This window comes from Pseudopipra pipra, chromosome 14 (assembly GCF_036250125.1).
Source record: "Pseudopipra pipra isolate bDixPip1 chromosome 14, bDixPip1.hap1, whole genome shotgun sequence".
NCBI lineage: Eukaryota > Metazoa > Chordata > Aves > Passeriformes > Pipridae > Pseudopipra > Pseudopipra pipra.
In genome coordinates, this window is record NC_087562.1 from 19,668,019 (window position 1) to 19,691,590 (window position 23,572).

The 23,572-nt window shown below is 47.7% G+C and overlaps 2 protein-coding genes and 1 long non-coding RNA gene across 3 annotated transcripts; 1 reads left to right on the forward strand and 2 right to left on the reverse strand.

Moving 5' to 3' along the window:
- Nucleotides 1–3,634, forward strand: LOC135422271 (uncharacterized). Its single transcript, XR_010434399.1, has 2 exons — nucleotides 1–107; nucleotides 3,342–3,634. It is a non-coding gene; the product is annotated as an uncharacterized LOC135422271 (long non-coding RNA).
- On the reverse strand, nucleotides 3,050–19,194 carry CMTM3 (CKLF like MARVEL transmembrane domain containing 3). Its single transcript, XM_064671354.1, has 5 exons — nucleotides 19,056–19,194; nucleotides 9,580–9,735; nucleotides 7,808–7,903; nucleotides 6,466–6,583; nucleotides 3,050–4,913 (listed from the first exon to the last, which is right to left on the reverse strand). Exons 1-5 carry the CDS (start codon nucleotides 19,161–19,163, stop codon nucleotides 4,885–4,887), a joined length of 507 nt encoding a protein of 168 aa, XP_064527424.1. The 5' UTR covers nucleotides 19,164–19,194; the 3' UTR covers nucleotides 3,050–4,884.
- Nucleotides 19,195–19,784: 590 nt separating this feature from the next.
- LOC135422270 (chemokine-like factor) lies at nucleotides 19,785–23,523 on the reverse strand. Its single transcript, XM_064671355.1, has 4 exons — nucleotides 23,305–23,523; nucleotides 22,942–23,100; nucleotides 21,792–21,887; nucleotides 19,785–20,176 (listed from the first exon to the last, which is right to left on the reverse strand). Exons 1-4 carry the CDS (start codon nucleotides 23,371–23,373, stop codon nucleotides 20,072–20,074), a joined length of 429 nt encoding a protein of 142 aa, XP_064527425.1. The 5' UTR covers nucleotides 23,374–23,523; the 3' UTR covers nucleotides 19,785–20,071.
- Between the last annotated feature and the right edge of the window lie 49 nt (nucleotides 23,524–23,572).

Genomic DNA, 23,572 nt, shown 5'->3' on the forward strand with positions numbered 1-23,572 from the left:
CAGCACAGCTACCCCAGCTGAGGGGGTTGGGACTGGGGCATGAAAACCTCATGGATGCAGGAGGTCGTGAAAAAACATGGATGAGAGCCCTTGATGAGATGTCAGATGTAAGAGAAAGCACAGGGACTCCTTTGCTGCTCAAGTGGTTGTGGTGGGGTTGCTCTGGGAGCATTTCTCTGTCTGGGACATTGCAGTGGGCTGGAATGCTCTGTCTTGTGCTTTGCAGCATGTTTGGGACTGGAGAGGAATTTTGGGGCTGAAATGCCCCAGTGAGTGGGGAATATCTGACACCTCATGGGCTCTGGGTTTCAAGTTCTGCCTTGATGCTGATGGAATTTTTGGTCTCCATGGGCTTTGGAGGTGAGGGTGGAAACACACAGGTGGTCGAGTATCATGAGAGGATTTGGGAATATGGATGATGCAATCAAAACACTGGTTAGGGATAGGTCCTGTACTGACAGATCTGTAATTGCAAACAGCTCTGAAGGATTAGTTGAAATAGCAGGTTCCACTGTGGGGAGAGTATCTCAGTATAACAATATTACTTAGAGATATATGTAACAATATAACTTAGAAATTAAGAAACTTAGGTGGAAGTGCAGAAAAGAACAGGCATCACCCTGGGGGTCCTTGGTCCAGAGCAGCTCTGCCAGTTGTCAGATTTTAAAAAGTTTATTCTCTCTAACTTTTGAATACTTCAGTCTCCTGGGAAGACTAATGGATTTCTTATTCATGGATCAGGCTAACACAGCGTGATGGACAGAATATATAAAATGTCCAAAATATATAAAATAAAAGCACAGGTGTTTCCTGGACAGAATTTATGCTGGAATTGGTATTTTCCTCTTCAAGGAAATAGATTTAAAAATTCACTTATTTAAAAAAAAACAAACTAAAACCCCAAACAAAACCACACGTAAATTTTAAATATTCTGGGTAGCACTGTTTTACCATCCGACCCAGAAGTTTTACAAAACATTGAGTCCTGTGAATTCTTCCAGTGAGGAGGAATCTCTGTTGCTGTGAGGATTTTTTGATGCAGTCCTCTTTATATGAGCGGTGACTTTTAAAGATCCTGACTTTGAAACCAATATTCTCTGCAAAAAGGTATCTTGAGCATCTTGTTACAAGATTCACCTTCTCAGTGCTTACCTAAATGTCTTCTGCTTCCTTGATCCATTCTCCCTCTGAGGAGAACAAAGCATGGCCAGATGGAGCTGCTGTGCACTTTGCTGATACAGATCTTGCATTTGCTCCTGCAGGGCAGTTTGTATCCCGGTCCCCATGTGGAATGAAGCCTGACTATTATTTTTGACCTGCAGGCTGCCTGCTCCGGGCTCAGCTCAGCAGCAGTGTGGGTGTTTGCTCAGTGGTGTTTTGGAGGTGCAGGAACACGCTGTTGGTCTGTGGTCACCAGTCCATGGTCACTGGGTGGCACAGGCTGTGCTCCCTGAGCAGGGTGAGATGCAGCTGGAAAATTCAGGCTCACAATTGGGCACAGTGAACACTTAGAAGCAGAATGACTGGAACCATCTGCTTGCTCTGCAGAGCATTAAATTGTGTTCTGCTCACCAGCACACCGGGCTGGGGGAGTGTTTCTCTCAAACACTGCTTTTCACTGGGTGTCCTGGGAATGGCTGTGTCCCTGGGAAATGGAAGACTTGGAGAACTTTGGACAGGATCAAGTGAAAAGCAGAACGAAGTGAGGTGATGGACAGAGTGCTCAAAGCACAACAGAGCCTCTTAGTTCAGGCAGAATTTAAAAAAGCTGCTTGGAAAGGTCTTGAATTCCTTAATGTCACCTGTCCAAAGACCACCACACAAGACTGAACAAGTCCACAGATAAATATAAAAGGTTTTTGGGAGGAGAAGGAGGGTGAGAGCCCTTCAGCCAGTGTGACTGTATGAACCACTCCCCTGTGGGGCCAGCCGGGCGTTTCCCCCGGGAGTGGCTTTGTCTCAGTGTTCAGACCATAAAACGTCTGGCACTGACTCTCCCCCGATTTTTCCACAGTTGGTGTTGGAAGCTCTGTGCACTGCTGAGAGCTGGTCAGGAATTCCCAGGGACAGCTGTAAGGAAGGCAGGGATTGGGCTGTGTGGGTTTGGGAAGCGGCTCCCACGTGGAACTCTGAAAAGAGATGTTTGATGAGGCCACTGCTGGCACACTGCAGTCAGGGTTTAATGAAGGGCTGCACACCGCAGGTGCAGCTTGTGTTTGTCTCAGGACACCCGAACTGCAGAGAAATCAGTGCTCCCAGAGCTGTTTGGACCTTGTCAGTTGAGGAAAACAAGCAAACAAACATAAAAGCCAAAAAAGCCAAGGTGATTTGTCCTCTGCTCTGCACAGACTCTGATCTTGGTGCAATACTGCTGGCAGAAAATGGGCAATAGACTGACTCAGTCCCCACCTCCCCCCATCAAAATTGCCTTTAAAGTAATTATTTTTAATTTAATTTTATGAAACGATATTTGGAAAACACAGAACTGTGTTTTACTTCAGTCATGGGAACAGATCTTTTTAAATAAAAGGCTGGAATCCTACACAAGTGCTTGACCCTGGGAGCAAACTGCTTAGAAATGAATGAAATCATCAAGTACTTAAAAGCCAATAATGAGTTCTCTGGGCAGGCATTTCACTGGTAAAGCAATCCTGAAGCAACGAATGAGCCACTTTGTTTGCTGCCTCTGTTGACTTTAGGAGTGATCCAAGGTGAGAAAATGACCAGAAAACCTGTATATTTTGGGTTATAGTGAGTGTGAAGGGTGAACCCAAGGGGACTGTTTTTACAGTGTTATTGGTTGCCAGGTGAGAGCTCTGTATCCCCAAGGCCTCAATATGTGGAAACTAATTCTTGGTTCAATTCTTTCATGGTTATGCCCCGAAGATGATGTTTTCCTCAGGAGCTGTGGGAGCAGCCAGGGTTGGTCCCCCTGTGCTCTGCCACCTCCCCAGCACACAGGGATGGAGCTCCTTAAATCACTGATCCCTCTGCTGGGCAGAGGCAAGGCAGTAAAATCAGGTCTTAAAATAAGTAAAGACACTCAACATTTCTATGAAAAGAGGTTTAATCCAGGGTGGTTTCTAAATATTAACCATGTACTAGTTTCCAGATGTGACATGCAGTACATTTTGTTTTAATTAAAAAAAAAGAGAAATACAAAATGAGTATAAAAACAAGCCCAGGTCCCCTGATGTCACAGTGTGTGCCAGTAAAATATGACAACAAGAGAAAGAAACACAGGATTTCATACAGGAAAAGGTCCAGAGAGGTCTTTCTTATTAAAGTAGAGGTGATTTGTCACATTTAGAATTAACCACTTGTTTTGCTTTTATTCTCAGTGGTCAGGAAACAGGAGATGGAGGAGCTGCCTGAGGACAACTCCAATTTGACCAGCACCTTCCGAAGCCCCTGCTCCCTGTGAGGTCCCGTGTGCTGCAGCCAGCTGCTGCCAGGGAACTGGAATCCAAGTGGGGATTTTATTCCAGAGGAAATCTGCCGTCATTGTTTTATCCCTGTTTTTCATTTACTCTGTTAGTACCATCTGCTCTCATTTTAGTTTTTGTAAAGGCCACCTGTTCTGGTACTATATTAATTTTTTAAAAATATATACAGATTTCTTTGGCACAGAGCTGTCTGCTGCCATCTGTAAGGAGATGCCATGCTCTTCCCAAGCACCATGTGTCTGTAGGTGGATACAAACATTTCAAGGTAGGCTGTGCTACTTGTGAAAATACCTTGTAAATTCAGAAGGCTTTTTCCCTGGATTACAGCACCACAATAAATCCTGGCCTTCCAGGGGAAAAAGCCCAACCCCCCCCTTCCCACTGAGGAAAGGGGTCTGGCAAAATGAACTCATTGCAGACCTTCTGTAGTTTGGGGCTTGGTTTCTTTGCCTTCTCACAGAGGGGGGATGCCCTGCCCTCCTGGGGCTCAGGTTTCCCAAGTGTGGCAGAACCAGTTCCCTGTTTTGCAAAGCCATGGCCCAAGTGCAGTGCTGGTGTTGGGGGAGCAGCAGTGCCCCCAGCACAGAGCAGAGCAGGCAGTGGTGTCCTGTGGTGTCCTGTGCACAGACACCTGCAGGCTCCTCTGGGCAGATCCTGCTGGGTTGGCAAGGCTGCCTTCCCTGGCTGTGCAAACACAGCCAGCAGGAAAGGGGCTGGGAAGAGGCTGGCTCCCCTGGCCTGCCTCGTCTCGCTGGTGAAATGGCAGCAGATGGGGTGTGACTCCATCCAAGCAGCTTAAAAAGAGTGATTGTGAATGTTTGATGAGCCAGCTGCCTGCAGCAGTCAGACTCTGAGGTTTGCTCTTGCTGCAGATTTCCAGTTGTCACTTCTGGTCACAGATAGGCAGCAGATATAAATGTACTGAGTTAACTGTAATCCAGGCTTTCAGTGCTTCTGAGTGGAATCCTCAGACTTCAGAGAAAGAAATACTGTTAGTTAAAAAAAAATACAAATAGAGGCATTCAAACCTCTCTTCTTTGGCACATCAAGAAGTACAAAAGCTGTAAGTGTTAAGGATTTGGAAGTAAGAAAGCGGGTTAAAAGCTCTGATTACATGTTTAAAATGCTGCTCCCATTTACTCAGGACATTGTAGGGCTGAGGAAGGAGGGGCAAAGGAGAACTGAGCTGTGTTTGGACACACTCCTCTGTGAAAGGCTGAGCTACTGCAGAATCTCTAGTTCTGACAGTCTCTAATGGCTTTGGGAATAGTCTCCTTTTCCACATCACTGCCCTGTCCATGCCTTGGTGATTCCACGAACAGTGAGGTGGAAAGAGGATCCGGAGGCTGCAGTAAGGGAGATATTTCACTTGGCAGTGCATTCAGCAGAGGAAAGTGCTCGATCATCTTCCCTTCACGCTTGGTTGGTGTTTGGTTCTTCAGTCTGAGTCAGAGTCAGAGTTCTCATCTGAGGGGTAAAACAAGGAATGAGAGTGAGATGAGAGCTGGAACCCCCCACCTGCTGCAGCTCTGGCTGGGAGAGACGCTGCTGCTCCTGGCAGGAGCTGCTCCAGAGGAGGGGCTGGGGGAGTGACACTCCTGTGACATCCTGCTGACAGGATGGAACACTGAGGGTGCTTCAGAGGAGCTGGGAGATGCTGCTGAGGGGCACTGGCTCAGAGGAGGGGGTGGCAGCGCTGCTGCTGTTGGTGTGACACGAGGAGCCTGTGCTGCCCCTCCTGCCTCCAGAGCCAGGGGTGGGTCCTGCTCTGCCAGCAAAGCCTCAGAGAGCAGCTCTGGCACGGTGGGGATCCCAACAGAGATACATCCTGCTGGCCTCAGCCCCAGCTTGGTGCTGGGGGAACAGTCAGGGCAGAGCCCTCCTTGCACAGTCACACCATCCCCCCAAAGCTGCCTGGCTGCACAGCTGTGGGTTTATGTGGGTTTATGTATTTCTGCCTCCATCTCCAGGGAAATTAGATCTAATCTGTACCCTAATTTTGTGCCCTTGTCACTTGATCATCTTCTGAGGTCAGTTCAGTTTTTAGTCTTAACAGTCTATTTCCTGTGATCTGTTCCACTTAATTCTTCTTTTTTGGTCTCTCTTTTTGGCCTAAAGCTTGCAAAACATTTAACAGTCTACTAAAATCCCTAGAAAAGGCTGTTAGTGCAACTGTACACCTTCTAGGATTCTATACACATCTTGGGTGTTTGTTTTTGAGGAGGTTTGTGGGTTTTGGTTTTGTGTGGGTTGTTGTTTTGGGTTTGGGGATTTATTTTCTTTTTTTTTTTTTAAAGCATGGAACAGTCTTTTTCCTCTGTGTCAGTGGAATGAGCAGTGTCACAGGGACATGATGCCCAATTTGGGCTGCTGGGTACTGTAAAACTGCTACCTCTGGCCTGACTTGACCTGAATTGGATTTAAACACCCAACAGTGGGTCCCTCTTTTTATTTTTTTCTAAGTGGATCTGTCTGAAGTAGACAGAGAAAACAAATTCATAATAATCCTGTTGATTTTATGCTGTTTGGCCCTGGGATTTCAAGGCCATTTGCCCACAGATGGTCAAAGCTGGTCATAACAGGCAATCATGATAAGGAGATGATAAAGAGAAGAGCACTATTGGACATAAAAGACTGTGGACAAATGGATGTTAATTATTAAGTTACCAAGGAAAAAAGGCAGATGTTTGCTTGTTTTTACAGTAAGATATTTTGATGGGGGAAGAAAGTCTGTGCTGCTGATAATTTCTATAACTGGATTTAGGGCCTTTCAAATTTAGATGTCGTGAAACTCTGAGAAACTTCACATTCCTGGCTTGCTCCTTATCTTTGTAAGTCCCTGAAGTTCCAGTTGTTGTATTCAAGGGCTGAGCAGCTTCATAACTGAGCACAGTTGTGGCATAGAAAACCAAGGCAGCCAGGAATAGAAACTAAGTGCTCTTGCTCCCCTACAAAGGTGAAATGGAGAAGAAAATCTCACATTACCTGCTCGTGTGACAAACCAGGGAACTTTACCCACCTTCTGACTTGTGCCCCTCGGGGGGATCGGAGCTGCCCTGCTTCAGGAAGCTGACCAGGTCATTGAAGGTGATGTAGAAATCAATGGCAAACACGATGGTGGCCACAAACCCAAACACCTACAAGGGCAAAAGAACACTCTCTTTAACAACAGGCCACGTCCATCAATGACAAAGTAAAATGAGCTGAGCCAACACAAGAAAAACTCAAAGCTTGAGCTTGGTGGTTTTGGCCTGTGCCTTTCCATGAAGACAGGGAAGGGAAATGGCTTGTGACCCATTGGCCTCAGCTAAATTACAGCTAATTTGGGAGCCTGAGAAGTCATCAGATGTGTCCTTAGCCCTTCCCTGGGTCCCTCTGGGCATGTTCTGAGCATCAGCTCTGCTGGGAGTTGCAGGAGAACAAAACCTGCACCTCCACCATCCCAGGGCATCTCTGTGCCACCAAGAAATCACCTTGATTTCTCTGGAAATAATTTCTTACTGGTTTGCAAGGAGACCTGTCTATTGCTGAGTGAACTAGACTGAGATTAAAATGATTCTGGAGTTCCCCCTTCAGAGCCAGAGCAGCAGCAGTGCCAAGAACAGGCTGGGTTTCACTCTGGGGTAAATGCACTTGTACTCCTCCACCTCTAAATTGAGGGACAAAGATTAAAACAAGGTCTGTGTTGGAGCTGTGTGTGACTGGGGATGGTTTGGTAAGGGCTCCTGGTCAGCACTACTGGGTATTGTTCTTCCCTATCTTTAAAAATTATGATGCAGATTTTATTTATGTTACATCCATTATTGATGCCTAGAGTCAGGTTGCAGATGCAGAGGCTGGATTGTATTTCTGAACACAAAACGCTGATGGCAAAGGCTCTCTCCTGGGCAGCCCTTGTACTGGAGGGTAAAATGACACTGCTCTTGTTTCAACTCATCCCAAGTAAAATTGAGAGGTAGAGGCAGGAGGTTGAAATGACTTAATTTAGACTGGTCTTAGCAGTTACAGGTTTGATTCCTTTTTTAAATCATTAGTATTATTCCCTCCATTCAAGGATCTTGATACTTTTTGCAGGAACAGTTTCTCTCCCCTGTACATCTGGGGAAATTAAAAAGCAGAACAGGTGCCTTCCCTAAGGAGCACAGTTAACACTGAGCAGCACTGTCACAATGAAAAAACTATTGATTCAAAACATATTTTTCTGAATAACTGACCATTTCCTCTTTGCTTTGGGCAAAGGAATTCTCAGTTAATTGCAGAAACTTCTGTTACTTGCAATGGGGTCAAAATTGAACTGTTTCTGAACTATATCTACAGGCAGTTCACCAAAATACTTGAGTGGAAAGCTCATGTCTACTCACCCCTGCTGCTTTAGATGCTCCATCATTGTACTTGGAGACAGCAGCAATGGAAATGGCAAAGTAAATAATGGCAGCAGTGACACAGCGCAAGAAATCCTGTGAAAGAAGCAGTGGTGCATTCCCAGATTAGTCATGGAGCTCCAGCATGCAAACCCCTCTGCAAATGCTTTGGGAAATGACCCCTCAAACCCTCTGTTCCTGCAGCAGTGACCACCCTGGGGCTGCTGTGTGAGCACAGCCCTGTGCTGCAGGAACTGCTCCTCTGGGGAATGTTCTAAAGAAGGGATGACTGGAGTCTTGGCATGAGCTTCTGCTCTTGGAGCTGCTGTGTGACTCCTGCTTTTAACTTGTGTGGGGCAGACCCCTCGGGCTGGGAAGGGCTGTCCTGTGGCGTTTGCCTGGAGCACAGCAAGGAAAGAACCATCTGAAATGCCTGAAAGTCTCATCTTTAAGCAGAACTCCTGTGGTACCAGGGGCTCAGGAGGAGGCTACAGCTCCTGTGGGAACAGGTGGGTGCTTGTCCCTACATGGATATAGGGCTATATGATGATCTCTGTAGGAACTCCTCAGTCAGGAATTAACCACTTTGTTTATTGAAATGGTTTATGCTCAGCATGTTGTTGTGACTCCAGCAGCCTGCCCAAGTGCCTGTTGTGATCGCTGGGATAGGTGCTGCTGTGGCTCTGCAGGGCAGGGCCATGCCCTGGGACACCAGCAGGGATGTCTCTGAAGTGGGTGTTAAATAGAGCTGTGATTCCCAGGGATGTGCAAATCGTGGGAGCTGCACTTGAGCTCTGTTCACAATTAGCTCTTCTGCCCTTTCAGAACAGATGGATGATGTCTCAGAACACAAATCCTGCAAGCAACTTGACTCTTCTGAAGTCAGGACAGGGTCAATTATCTACATTCTGTGGCTGCAGTATATTAAGGTAATGGCCACAATAAACACACAAGTGTCTTTTTTGTCTTAGTTCTGGAATCAGATGGGTGTAGAAAATGAGAAAATGATGGAACTGAGATTACCAAGTGAAAACTGTGCAGTGTCAAAGCCACTGATGCCGCTTTACCCACCAGGGCCTCGTTTTTATGCACTGAGAGCTCTAGTTCAGATCTCACTGTGATGAACTATTGCTGGTACCAAGAGAGACTCCAGACTGATTAGATTAGCAGGGTTTTTGGCAGTATTTGTACTGCTAGACAGCTGCTCCCTGTGCAGTGTGTGAGGCAGCAGGGACATCCAGTGGCCAGGATCGCCTGCAGCCCCAGCACTGGGCTCCTGTGTGGGCAGGAATGGGCAGGAGCTGCAGGGCTCCCCCTTTCCAGAAGCAGCTGTGTTTGTGGTATGACTCTGCCCCTCTGCAGCACTTGCTGAGAATTTAAAACCATCCCAGTAAAGTCTGTCCCTCACTAACAGCACAGCTGTGTCCCTGCTGGTGAGGGTGGCAATGGTGAGGAGCCCCCAGCAGTGGTCAGGCTGACTTAGGCTGATGCTGCCTCTGAAGATCCAGCCCTAAGCCACGTGCCTGGAATCAGGCATAAATTCTGTGCTTTGATAAAGCCAAGCTTTGTGTCAGCACCAGAACAAGCTATAGTGTACAGTACAGCACGGTTCAAAGAGTGCTGGGGGACCTGCTGTACGAGAGGCAACACAGACAAGTTTCTAATAAGGGGGTGAACTTGTTAACAGTGACCCTAAACTCCTGTGCAGTCCCTTCTCCTCCTGCAACCCTGCCCAGTTCAGTCTGGGGGTTTGTGCTGCACATTCCACTTACCGTCAAAGGCCAGTAGAGTCCTTTAAACTTCTCATTAAGCTTGGAGGCGTAGGCATAAAAAAGAAACAGTGCCAGCAGAAACTCTAGGAGTGGTGCCATCATGAAAGAAGCTGCTAGAGATGCAATATAGCAGATAAAGATGATAAATGACAGCACCTGGAGTAGAGGGAAAACTCGTCGTTATTGGCCTGGAACAGCAGAGCTGTGGGTGGCCGAGCAGCTCAGAAGGGTTGTTTTCCCTGTGTGTTTCTGTCAGTGCTGCTGCTGAAGGCATTGCTTTGCTTCTTACTGGTTTGGGTTTTTTTTATATTGGGCCAAATGAATTTTCTTGTTCAGCATGGAATAAATCTCAAGTAATGGTGTTTATTTCCAGGCGTGTGAAATCGGTTTTCCGGAGCGCTGGGTGGATCTGCACCTCTCTGAGTCAGTGATTTGCTCTGGATTGTAAACAGTTCTGACAACATAATTCTGAAAAGAGAGTGGGGCTCTGCCAAGCAAGCAGAGCTTTAAGCTTTCAGCTATGACAGGTCTCATTTCAAACCCAAATCATTGCTCAGACAGCCCAAAGTAACTCAGCATTTATAATCTCCTTAGAGTGGAAAGAAAAAAGTCTGCTGATGATGGATAGAAAAGAGCCAAGAATTAATTGTTCTGTCGTGTCTGGAAGTCTCTGGTTCTAGTTTTCCAGTGTAGAAAGCTGTTTTAGATAGTATTAGGATAGATAACTCCCATAAATTTATCTCCATGATGTTTCCTAACTCTACAAAATAATAAAAATGGCATTTGTTTTCCCATTCAATTAAAATACCTTTGGAATACAATTTATGGTTCAAGACAGAAAGTGTCACAATGGGAAAATGGCTAAAGAAAATGATTTTTTACCAAACCAGGTAGTACCAGTGCTGTCCTGCACTTCTGGACTTTGAGCTGCTGTTGGTGAAGGTGGGAGGGGAGGGAACCAGGGAGAAACTTCAGAACATCTCAGATGATGTACTGGGAGTTGGTCACCTGCAGGAGGAGGCTCCAGCCCTGCTGTTTTACTGCCTTGCAGGGAAACTGGTTGCTGTTGTCATCAAATCAGCTTAAAGTAACAAAAACAGGATACTGATTTACACATTTTGTGTATTATGTGCCAGTTTGCACCTGGGCTGCTCTTCCCTTGTGGAGACAAATCCCTGCCTTCCCAGTGCTCAGAGATGCTTTGGGTACTGTCTGAGCATCCCATCACAAGGACTTTTTGAACTTCTAAATTCTAAATTGTGACACTGACCTTCCCATTTATACAAGACTGAAAATAAATGTATTATTTTCTCCCAGATGGCATATCTGAAGGTAGGTGTGGCTTCCTGCAAAGCCATTGCCTCGATAAATTTCAGCTCAATGGATTTCTTTGCTTGTGTTCACCTGGACCTCAGAAAAAAATCATTATTATACTTGACTGATAAGGCTCCTATAAATAATTATAAATTAATAATTATGCCTAGGAGAGGTCAGCCAACACTCAAATACACGTACCAAAAGAGCCTGTTTAAGTTTAGGGGGCAACTAAGCAGTTCAATCCCACTGAAATAATTTTTAAATGTAATTAATTAAGAAGCCTTTATTCTAAGCCTGTTTTTTGGGGAAAGCAGTCAGTTCTTCACCAGGCTGCTGAGAGCTGGAGAATATTGTTTTGATCCATTAGGAGTGGGTGGTGAAGTTAGAGAGGATGTGCCATTTTTAGTAAGAGACTATATTTATCTTAAACCGCCTATGCATTGTTCTTGTTTCACTAAGAAGCTGATCTGGTGCAGTATAGGCCTCTTACCTCTTCATGTTTCCCTATTTGTTGCTGTTTATCCTATTATTTTTTGGTTATTGCTTACACAGCCTCTTGGCAGGTTTTTCTAGTTTTCCTACAGCAGAGGGAACTCATTCACTGTATCTCATCCTCAGCTGGTATTTTCTGTCAGTCAGTGGAGAGTGATGAGTGGTCTTTGAAGAGAAGTGGATATAACAGAGCTTGAAAACTACTAAGAGGAGAGAGGATTTCTTCCTCCTTCCTATCACACCTGCTCTCTTCCCCCCCCTTCCCCAAGAACAAAGACTAGACTTTGTGAATCTGCTTCACCTGCATTTGTAAAACATAATTTAGGCATGGTTTAATGTGTTCTTGGATTAAAAAGAAATCACCATGTACACAGGACATTTTTTTTTTGTTCTGGTGTTGAAAAAATATCTCCCTTTTGTGGCTGAAGGGAAGTGTGTGATGGGGAGGAACAGCAGCAGGGAGGAGATGTTCAGGATAGGTCCCACCTACCAAAGTCCTTTCAATGGCAGAACGTTAGACCTGAACTAAACCTGGTAATCTCTTATGAAAGGATTAAATGCAGTGTTAAATAATCCATCACACTGCAGCAGCAAGGGGGGGCAGAGAGGCAAATCTGAGATATGTAAGTTGATGGTGCACAGCTGAGATCCCTTTGATCTCGATTCTGTTTGATACAGTAAGTCCTGTGCTCTGCCTGCCTTTGTACAGAGAAAAGAGTTTTCCTGTCAGAAAGTGGGGAGGTGAAAGGCAGAGCCTTTGAGCTCTTCTATCATCAGCTTTATGGGAATTTGTGCAAGTCAAGGTTCCCACTGTCTCCCCCTCGCCCGGACGTGGGTTGGAACAGGAGCCCAAGTCCTGCTGTAACACAGCTCAGGGTGCACACAGAAGCTTCTTTTGTGGCAAGAAAAAGCCGAGGAGCTCCTGCTCCAGTGTGCTGTGTGCCAGTAGGATTCCTGCCTCTGTGCCAGGTAAGCTGCTGAAGACACAGAAAGATCAGTCATTTCAACTTTCTGATTTGGTCTGATCCAGAGAAGCTGGGGAAATATTGTTCATTTTAAAATCTGGTTACCAGGCACTTACTTGTTCAAACAAACCCCTCCATCACTGGTAGGTCACAGCAGTGTCCTGCTGCCTGTTCCTCAGCCCTGAAGGACAGTTTCTGTATTCCCACCATCCCCAGAGAGGGAGATGTCCAGCCTGTCCCGTTGTGCAGGGGAGGTGCACATCAAGGCACAGTAAAAAAAGGCACCCTGGATTCACAAGAAGTCCCTTGATTGCAACAGATTATTGATTCCATTAGTAAAGGGGAAAGACTCTGACCTGAAGTCATAACTGCTCTCCAGTTAAGCGTCAGTCCTCATTTTGGGGGCACTCAGGGACTGAGGAGGCCCAAGGAGGATTTTATGTGAAAAACCCATCTATAAGATAGTGGACCAGATTTTGAGGATGAAGGTTTGAAGGGTGGTGTTTTTAGATGCTACAGCCTTCCTTGGGGGAAGTGTAGAAGGTGCAGGAAGGGGAGAGAGGCAAAGAAAGAGCAAGAGAAACAAAGGGAAGGAGGTGCCCAAGGGCTCTGCCAGGTGATAGCTACAGGGATGGTTCTTTCTTGTCTCTCTTTGCAGCCCTGACATGGATTTCAGTGCCAAACCTACTCAGTAGCTTGGGGACAGCCCTATGTAATGCAAGAGCCCACAAATTGTAGGGTTTTGATGGTTTCTCATTTCTTTTTGTGTAGAGCTCATTCGCCCTTCTGACATGTGGAGTGCATGGACTCCTGGAGCAATACTGGCTATCATCTACTACTGTCTTTTCTGAATTATAAAACTGAGTAGTTATCTTGTTACCTTGTGTGACCATTTAATTGCACTGCCACTAATTCAACCATTTGATGTTACCTTAAAAGTTGGAAATTTAAAAAATATACCTCTCCTCCCACAATACACACACTGAAGTGCCAGTGTGTATCCAGAAGTAATGACACCTACCTACTTACTTTTCCTGACTTCAAGTCTTTGAGACAAACATCTGTCAATGTGAAAGTTGCTTTAAAACTCAAAAGCAACCTTCAGAATACAACCTGACCCCTCTGAAGACTGTAAAATGTTCCACTGCACATCACACTTGTTCTGCACCTCTTTTCCTGCAGCTGTGTGTTTAAGGGTGATTTCAGAGAAAGGTCAAGCAAAGGGACCTTGTTGTTTTTCTAATACTCTGTGTCTATGCTAAAAAACAGGCAGCTAAGAGAGGAAGTTTGTGAGGTTCAATGCAGTTGCAAGTTCATTTCTAGCACTTTCAGAAAGCACTGCAGCTTCTGGGAGAAACTAAAAGTTAATAGTGTTTTATAAGTTCTATCCATTTGTGTTTACACAGGGTGTTTTTCTTCCCCCCACTGGGGTTACATCCTCGGCACTGACAGCAGCTCAGAGTCTGAGTTGTTCCCGTGCTGCTGATGAGGGGTTGGTGTGACTGTTGCCAGCTTTACTATGGAGGAATATCTGGATGCAGAAAGCTCTAATGCAGCAAAGAGCAGGACAGGATCCTTTCATAGCTTGGCAATGGTACAAGGAAAAAAAGATCCTGGCTAAAAGAAGCCTGTCTTTTCATTGAGTACTTTTTATGTACATTCCCACAAAATAAAAAAGAGAAATATTACATAGTACTTTTTTAAAGGAACTTTTTTGGCATTGTGTTTCAGAAAGTAATTTTGTCCCATGTAATTATTACTTAATATTGTGTTGCTGAGCTTCTTAAACTGGCCAGGCATTACAAAGTTATACTTCATTGTATAATCAGCTTGCAATTTAAGGTCTAAAATATGAGTTACACTGGTTAGAGAGCAGAGTGTCCCTTAAGGGAGGGGGACTGCTGGAGTCTGAGGTCATGGCAGCTCAGAAGGTGTTTGTCTCCTCTGTGAAGGGAACAGCCCCAGTGCCTCCCATGGGCACAGGCAGATATTGGGATGCAGCTGAACCACTGCAGGCTGCTCCTCATCTCCCCTCCACAGAAAAGAACAGCTTTGCTCAAAGTTCTCAAAGTGGCTAGTGGTGACATCTTTTGGACAAGAGTGCATTTTGTTATTATTTTTTGGCAGAGGGACAAAGTACATCACTTGGTGAGCTCTGTTATTCAATTATTTCTCCACTGTACTTGTGCAGGTGAAGTTCCTGGTCCCCAGAATTATCTGCAGGGGTGGCCTCCTGCCTACAGACCCTGAAAAAGGTGCAGAAGTCTTCTTCAAAGGAGATTTTACACCAAGCAGTGGAAGTTTCAGTTATGAAGGTCAGTTCAGAGAAGAATGAAAAGACAGAAGAAAGACGGGAAAAGAGAGAAACAGGCACAATGATTTCTACATCCTTTATGTCACCACAAAGGTGGCACAACTTTACATATTCATACTGCATTTTTATAGAAAAATAAAGTGTAGTGCCACTGCATACTGGCTTGAGGAGACTAAGGAGATGCCAATTTAGTCACCAGGACAAACACAAAAGCCAGACTGAAGCAGTAGGGGTGAGCAGCTGAATGCAGACATGGGGATCTTGCCTGGACAAGCTCTGGTGGCAGATATGAGAGTGGCTGTTAAATGGTTCCAACACAGGACAGAGGGAACTGAAAACTGCACTGAAGGGTAGAAAGAGCATGGATGAGATGCTGACCTTCGAGAGAGCAGCTTGAGTATTTGGGAAAAATTAGTAGCTCAAGAAGAGTGTTAAAATATATGGAAGAAATAATGGCATGGGGGGAATAGAAAGAAAAAAATTATCATGGGAGATGAAGAATGGTGATTAGAAAATGGAGCAAGGCAGTGAGAATAAACAGGATCAGGAAAGAGCAAAGCTTATTCATGTACTTGATGTTGCTGCTTCTTAGGTTAACAGGGGGTGCACTAGATGTTCCCCAGAGGTCCCTTCCAACCCCACCCGTTGTGAGATTCTGTGGAGATCAATAGAAAAAGAAGCAGGTGTGTGTGGGGGGAGGATAACTTCCTTATCTGAATAAAATCTGAGATTATAGTTACAGTTCTAGCAGTAATCAGCTCCATCTCCAGCCTGACTTGTTCTGGGGAAACACCAAGATACCCAGACCTGATAGCCCACAGAGCAGTTTACAGACCAATGTGAAAATTACACCTGAACATGGTAAAGTTCCATCCTCCATGTGGAAATGTGTGAATGTTATTTAAAAAGGGGCTGTAGCAGTTTCCTGCCACCTGAACAAAGCAGTGCTGGTGGGCAGTGTGGAGCTCCCGGTGCAGCTGCCCTGGGACAGGCACTGCCAGGCCCTGCAGCCTCCAGCACTGCAAGGGAAGGGAATGTGGCACTTGTCTCAATCTGCAGAGTCTGGGGCAGCCAGTGACAGCTGAGCTGGTCACCTGCCAGCCCCTTCTGCTGGTCAAAGCAAGGCTTTTCACTGGCTCCCCCAGTGTGGTGCTGGGGCCGTGGGTGCGCTGAGCCCACTCGTGATCGCTGTCACAGCCCACAGAGGAGAAGTGAAACCCTCTGCTCAGTCAGGGTTTGCCCAGAGTCACTGCTGGGCTTTGGTGGCAACGCACTGTGCAGGTTCTGGTGGTTTTTGAAGGCTGCAAACCTGACTTGGCGTTTCCTGCAGTGGAGCAGCAGCTCCCACTGATCCGCCGCAGCAGAGCTGCTGCTTGCACAGCTGGAAAGCCAAGAAATAAAGTGCATTTCTGGTGAACTGCCCAGCTGCTGAATAATAATGTGACATTTGATAACAGTAATGAGGACCCCACTTTGTTTCTGAACAAAAGACACTATATACAAAGGTCTTTGCAGAACCCCATCCCGCATCAGCACTGTGTCAAAGAGGGAAAATGAAACATTCAAGACCTGAAATACAAAGCTAAAGATGAAACACAGATTTAAACTGTGAGAGATTGAACTTGGACTCGTCTTCAATTATTTGGCACTGCACTTCTCTAATTGTATACAGACTGCATTTATTCTGGGGCCTGTGTTGTCCTCAAGGGTTTCTTCTGGCAAGGCTTAGACAACTGGAGAGAAACTACTGCTGCCTCCCCTCTGCCAGGAAACCACGTCCTAAGCACATGGGCTGGCCTGCAACAGCACACAGAGATTTCAGCAGATGGGCTTTCAGAGCTGCTTTCAGCCAGCCAAACCCTTGGGAAGCCCTGAGTGGCCTTATAGAGGATAAATCCCTGTTTTGGCAAGACAGAGCAGTTTTTATTACTCCAAGGAGGCATAATCAGCACTTCTCTATGACAACAAAAGGGTGAGTCTGATCCCATGACCAAAACAGTATTCCTCAAATATGTCATCATTCAGAGATGCTAAAAGCCAGTCTGTCTGAAAGGCATCATTAACTGGCTGTAAGCTTGTAAAGGAAATTCCAGTGTAGGTTATAGTATGTAACAAAAATACGTGCCAAGAGAGCCAAGTTAGTTGGGTTTTGGTATCTTCTAAATGTGTGTTTTTGTAAACTATGCTGTACGAGTGATGAGGTACCTGGAATTTTTTTAGTGGAGCTGATACAGCTCATGGCCTGCTGCTGCTCAGCCCAAGCTTTCCCCACCATGGAAGCCATCCTCACCTCCTGAATGAAAGCCTTTTCCTCTCAAAGCCAGCCTCACATCTCCCTGTGATCTCTGCCACAGGGCAGTGCTCGCAGCCTCACACTCTTAGGGCTGGTCCCCCCCAGCTGGCCGTGGACAGTTCTGCCTCTTCCTTCCCTTTGTCTTCCTTGAATTTCCTTGTTTCCTTCCCTGAGCTCACACAGTGAATACCCAGAGTCACCTTGCACATGTAAACAGCACTCCACAGACCTGACTACTCTTTTGGGCTGCCCAAGCTCTAGGTAAGATCATACAAAACTTAGTGTTTAAATTTATCATTATTTCTGACAAAAATTATGTTGAAGGTCTGATTTCAATCAACTAGCTTTCTACTCAAAAGTTAAATTTTATTGTGAAATACCCACTTCCCTTGGGTTAAGTGATCTCTTTCCCTATCATGTGGGTACTGTTTCAGCTGCCAGGCTTTAAGCCTTTACAAATAAAATTCCAGAAAGTGTCACACTGAAACCCAAAGGCCTATAATTACCACCAGCCCTGACCTCAGAACCTGTACCTAAAGGAAAACCCTGGTGTATTTTTGGGGGAGCACTGTTTCCATTGCCAGGCCATGCTTGTTTCTAATGATCATTATTTGCTCATTATTTGGCACTTTCCCAGTAAGGATCACAGAATCATTAAGGCTGGAAAAGACCTCCAAGACTGTGGAGTCCCCCCTGTGCCCAATGCCCCCCTTGTCCCCAGCCCAGAGCACTGAGGCCTGGCCTTCCTTGGGCACCTCCAGGGCTGGGGACTCCAAACCCCCCTGGGCAGCCCCTGCCAAGGCCTGATCACCCTTTCCAGCAAGAAATTCCTCCTCATGTCCAACCTGCCCCTCCCCTGGCACAGCTGGAGGCTGTTCCCTCTCCTCCTGTCCCTTGTTCCCTGGGAGCAGAGCCCGACCCCCCCCCGGCTCCCCCCTCCTGTCAGGGGGTTGCAGAGCCAGAAGGTCCCCCCTGAGCCTCCTTTTCTCCAGGCTGAGCCCCCCCAGCTCCCTCAGCTGCTCCTGCTGCTCCAGCCCCTTCCCAGCTCTGTCCCTTCCCTGCACACACTCCAGCCCCTCCGTGTCTCTCCTGTTGAGGGCCCAGAACTGGGCACAGCCCTTGACGTCCCACAGCAGGGCCAGCACAGGGACGGGCACTGCCCAGGGGCCATTGGCCTCTTGCCCCCCTGGGCACACCTGGCTCAAGTCCAGCCCTGTCACCAGCAGGGTCTTTCCCGCTGGGCACTTTCCAGCCATCAGGCTCACAGCAGTGAGCAAGCGCATCCCTCTGTGAGCCAGGGACAAACACAGCTCTGGAGGGCTCGGCACAAAAGTTGAGTATCCTGATGCCCTACCTAATGGCACATGTCACACATTAATGGGTAGGGCCTTTCCTGACACACTCCCAACGGGCTCGCTGGTAACCCGTGTGTCCCCTGGCACCAGGAGATAACACAAATGGGGCTGCAGCGGTCACTGGAGTCACGCTGCAAACAGGCTAAAACGAAATCAAAGCCCTTTGTCACCGAAAACGGGTTCCTGATAAAGGAACACACTTGAAGCACTGGAAGCTTAACGTGACAAGACTTTTGGTTTCTTTAACTCAATCAATTACGCTTTCAGCCCTGCAGTTCCCCCACCCCGGTAAGGCAGTGCGCTCGTTTCCCTCGAGGTTCTTGTCCCCCCTTTCCCCCCTGGGTTGTTTTCCCCACGCTTCCCCCTCGGTTGTTCTCCCCTCGTTCTCCTCGGTTGTTTTCCCCCCGGTTGTTTCCCCCTCGGTTCGTGTCCCCCCCTTTCCCCCCGGTTGTTTCCCCCTCGGTTCGTGTCCCCCCCTTTCCCCCCGGTTGTTTCCCCCTCGGTTCGTGTCCCCCCCTTTCCCCCCGGTTGTTTCCCCCTCGGTTCGTGTCCCCCCCTTTCCCCCCGGTTGTTTCCCCCTCGGTTCGTGTCCCCCCCTTTCCCCCCGGTTGTTTCCCCCGCTCGCAGCTCTCCCCGCGGTCGGTCGGTCCATCCGCCCCCGCTCCGTCCGCGCCGCCCCGTCGGCGGGACCCGGTGCTTTCGGGGGTCTCTCCCCGCGATCCCCTCGCCCCCGGCCTTACCGACTCCGCGAGGAGCAGCTGCCCTTTGCGGGAGCCCAGGAACTCCCGCGGCGGCAGCAGCGAGCGCAGCCCGGGCTGCGCGGCCCCCGCGGGCTCGGGCTCCTCCATGGCTGGGCTGGGCTGGGCTGGGCTGGGGCTCAGGCTCAGCTGGGCTGGGCTCGAGGTGGGGGCTTGGCCGGGACTTTTTTCCCCCCCTTTTTTTTTTTTTTTTCTGAAGGAGGGAAGCGGAAATCGTGACACTGCGGAAGCGTGAAAAAAGTTTCAGCATCCCCAGATGTGGGGGGCGGCCCCGGCGCCCGCCCCCGGCCCCGCAGGCACCGCCCGGCCGGTCCCGAGACACTGATCGTACCGATCTGATTCAATCTGCTCTCTCCGCTGCAGCGCTGTCCTGCCAGGGAGGCTGTGAGCTTCTTTTCCGTGCCATCCTGAACAGATAAATCACAGAATCACGGAGCGGTTCGGCTTGGAAGGGGCTGCTGGAAGCCATCGAGTCCAACCACACGGTAAAGCCTCGAATTCGAAGATCGAAATGCCTCGGCCAACGCTCTAACAAGAATTCCCATGGCAGCAGCCAGCCAGCGGCCACGAGAACGAGCTAGGGAATGAAGCAACACAAGGGTGGAAAAAATCCCATTCTAAGGATGTTCCATTCTAAAGGTACATGACACCTTTAAGTACACTTAGTAAATAAATAATATTAAATAAATAATATTAAATAATGCACTTAAGCCTGTTTATATTTTCTTTTTATTACAGAAAGAAGACAACCATGAAGTTCATTTTGATACGGGTAAAAATGTAATTAATTTCAGAAAAACAAGACCATTTTCTATGAAGCTTTAGCTGCACCACTGAAACTACATTTGGAAATGTCTGAAAACCGTATAAACAATACTTGCAAAAACATACATCAATGCACAGGAAATTCTAAGGTGACCATGTGAAAACACAAATTCTTTAAAAGAGAGTGGTGAAACAATCATCAATGGAGAAATCCTTTTACTAACACGGCAATCTTATCTGGCAGGAGCATTCCTTCCTCTTGGTCTAGCAAGGCTAATCTTCTTGCAAAGAAGAACCGTGTCGACAACGCAGAGAACAAGCAATATAAGACCCAACACCTACAAAAATAACCGTAATGTTAGTTCCCCCTAACAGTCTCTATCTTTTGCTGTACAGACTCAGCTACTGTTCCTCAAAGCAGCAGTAAACACATCTTCCTAACTTGGTTCTGCCTTTGAAACACGTGTGTGATTTGAGAGAGCTGATAAATTAAAAAACACCCATATTTACATCCCATCAGCCTCTCACAGAGCCATCTACACCCTGCTGTGTTTGATGTTTGTGTGAAGCCTTGGAGTTGGTGTGGTGCTCTCCTTGAAAGCTAAGCTAATGCTGCATTATGCCAGACAATGCTTTTATCCTAAATGAAAGGCCTCCTGTCCCTGTAAGGATGGCTTAATTACTGGAACTGGCCCAGAGAGAAGTCAGGGAGAAAAGTCAAAATTTATGAAAGAAGCCTAGCAGGAAAAAAAAGTACTGCTCTCCTCTGAAGCTTTGAATGGGAAACGTATCCCAAATTGGAGAAAATGTACAGAAGTATTTAAAAAAATAGACAACCTCAGGCAGGCAACTGGAAAAATGTGTTTGCAGAATGGCCTTGCTGAGTTAATTTGCTCAGCTCCCACCCTTCAGCCTCATCCCACATGCACACCAGGGTTTTTTATGCAAGCACTAAATTATCTGATCAGAGGGAATAATGCTAAGGAGAGCCCAGCTCAAGGCAGTTTGTGCCCCAGGAGTACAGACTATGGGCAATTCTGTTTCTCCCAGAACTGAAGATGTCATATGTTCTGCCCAAACTTGTTTTCCCAGCTACCTGCTTAGTCTGCTGCTCCCACCTTTAATTTCTATTAACTTCCCAACCAAGAATATAAATTCTATTCTAGCACAGCCAGTCACTTGACCAGGAAGTCTCCTTTTTGCTTAGGATGTTGTTGCCAGTGAAGACATCAGCTTCCCATCTTACCATCTCCTAATCAGATTTTGAAAAACCCCTGTGGCAGGTTTTAGGTTTCTTTTGGTTGCTTTTCACATTTCAGCTTCTCTTGTACTTCTGGAGACTTTAAAAAAGACTTTCCCTCCTTCTTGTTTGTTAATTACATTAGTTTCCATTTGAATTAAAAATACCAGTTGCTTAAACTATTAAACTGGTTTGATCTTAAGAACACAAAAGTCTTACAATCATAGTATGAACAAAAACCCTTTTCAACTGGCGTAATTCCTCAGTCTGTGTCAGAAAGCATAATGTACATGTCAGGAGGGAGGTACCAGCATGTCTGCTAAAAAGTTTCAACTCTTTCAACTAGTTAGGCATTTCCTCCTAAACAGTGTAACCAAACTGGATAGTCCTAAAAGAGCTATGGATTCTCCCACCTAGGACTTCAACCTGTGGAAGTAAATCCAAGTTATGCAAATTAGTTAAACTCTAGGAGTTTTCAGTGTTGGAACTTCTCTGTAGTAACTCCTAAGTCTTGTAATATTTTTAAATTACTAGTGATTTTAGGATTATTCTTAGTAAGATACACTGAATGTGTATTCACTTTTGTTTGTGATTGCTGAATGTGTTCTTCCAAGACAGTTGTTTTCATGGTCCCACCATGATGTAACTGTACCAAGAGGTTCAAATCACGTGCACTTTAAGAACTGAAATTCATTAACAATGTTCCTACTTACTCCTCCAGCCAATGTCCCCTTGTTGCTCTTGACTATTACTGCAAACAAGCACACAACGAGAAGGAACAACGCTGCAATCACCGAGTTGAAAATATCCTGAAACAGCCAGTGGAAGCAAAATATTTATTCTGAACACACCTGGAGAAGAACGTGGATAGCTCCCAACACAGTAAGGGTCTTTAAAAACGGCTGGTTTGCTATGGAAATAAGTTACAGCAATATCCGAGCGAGATCGACACTGACACCCAGTGGTTTGGTGGTAAAAGGAGCGTTTGAGATAAAACTTCCTCATTTTCCCTTTTTCTTTTTTTTTTTTTGCAGTCAAATTTATGCAACTTGGCTACACTTGTCAGACTGCAGGAAATAGATGTGCAAAAGAGAGGTAAGAGAACTCATTAATATCTGAGTGAAAGCGTATGTCTAATTTGTGATGTGCAGGATGCAGAGCACAGGGTTACACAGGGAAGTGACCAACGCCCGTTAGGGAGGGGCTGTCACCAGATCTATCCAGCTATCCAGGAACTGAGGGAACAGAACACTCGGGGAGGAAAACCTGCTTCAGCATCCATGGAACACTGGGCTTGCTTTAACTGGATAGAAACAGTCACTGAGCTGACTGACAGTGACCCTTCTGACAGGTGACCCCTTCAGATCCAGGCCAGTCAGTGCTCACAGCCAGGGCACCAGCACCCACAGCACATCAGTGCTCACATCCTGCACATCAGCACCCACAGCCAGGGCACAGCAGCACCCACAGCCAGGGCACAGCAGTACTCACAGCCAGGGCACAGCAGCACCCACAGCCAGGGCACATCAGCACCCACAGCCAGGGCACAGCAGTACTCACAGCCAGGGCACAGCAGTACTCACAGCCAGGGCACAGCAGCACCCACAGCCAGGGCACAGCAGTACTCACAGCCAGGGCACAGCAGTACTCACAGCCAGGGCACAGCAGCACCCACAGCCAGGGCACATCAGCACCCACAGCCAGGGCACAGCAGTACTCACAGCCAGGGCACAGCAGTACTCACAGCACATGGGTACTCACAGCACATGGGTACTCACAGCCTGCTCACCGGCACTCACAGCCAGGGCACATCTCAGAGCTGGGGCACACAGGTCCCCTCAGCCGGGGCCCCTCGGTACTCACAGCCAGCGGCCAGAACAGCCACCGCATCTTTGCGTCGAGCTTGAGCAGGTAGAGCAGGAGGAACAGGAGGGTGATGCCCATCTCCAGCCCGGCCAGCGCTGCGTAGGCTTCGTGGGCATTCGAGGCCACGAAGCAGAGGAAGGTGGCCAGCGCCAGGAGCTGCGGGACGGGAGGGGACGGCGGTCAGCGCTGTGCCGGGCCGGGACCCCGCGGCCCCTCGGCGACCCCGGCCCCTCCCGGCCGTTCCGAGGGCACTCCCGGGATCCCGGCCCCTCCCGGCCGTTCCGAGGGCACCCCCAGGATCCCGGCCCCTCCCGGCCGTTCCGAGGGCACCCCCGGGATCCCGGCCCCTCCCGGCCGTACCACACGGGCGATCTTCAGCGCGCCCCGCGGGGAGCGGGCGAAGGCGCGGTCCAGCTCCAGACACGCCATGGCGGCGGCACGGCCCGGGCTGCGCGGGGCGACACCGGCACCAGCACCGCACCCGCGGGACGCCGCTGGGGACCGGGGCGGTGCCCGGGGAGGTGCCGGGGGAGGTGCCGGGGGAGGTGCCGGGAGGTGCCGGGGGAGGTGCCGGGCCGCCCCCGGCCCCGCCTCAGAGCGCGGGCGGAGGAAGTGCTCTCCGGGCGGA

Coding starts and splice junctions, on each gene's coding strand:
- LOC135422270 (XM_064671355.1), bottom strand. CDS start 23,373: ATGGCGTGTCTGGAGCTGGACCGCGCCTTCGCCCGCTCCCCGCGGGGC. Junction 21,888..22,941: donor GGCTGTTCTGGCCGCTGGCT/GTGAGTACCGAG, acceptor TGGCTGTTTCAG/GATATTTTCAACTCGGTGAT. Junction 20,177..21,791: donor AGGGGACATTGGCTGGAGGA/GTAAGTAGGAAC, acceptor TTATTTTTGTAG/GTGTTGGGTCTTATATTGCT.
- CMTM3 (XM_064671354.1), bottom strand. CDS start 19,163: ATGGAGGAGCCCGAGCCCGCGGGGGCCGCGCAGCCCGGGCTGCGCTCG. Junction 9,736..19,055: donor AGCTGCTCCTCGCGGAGTCG/GTAAGGCCGGGG, acceptor CCTCTACTCCAG/GTGCTGTCATTTATCATCTT. Junction 4,914..6,465: donor CGAGGGGCACAAGTCAGAAG/GTGGGTAAAGTT, acceptor TTTACCCCTCAG/ATGAGAACTCTGACTCTGAC.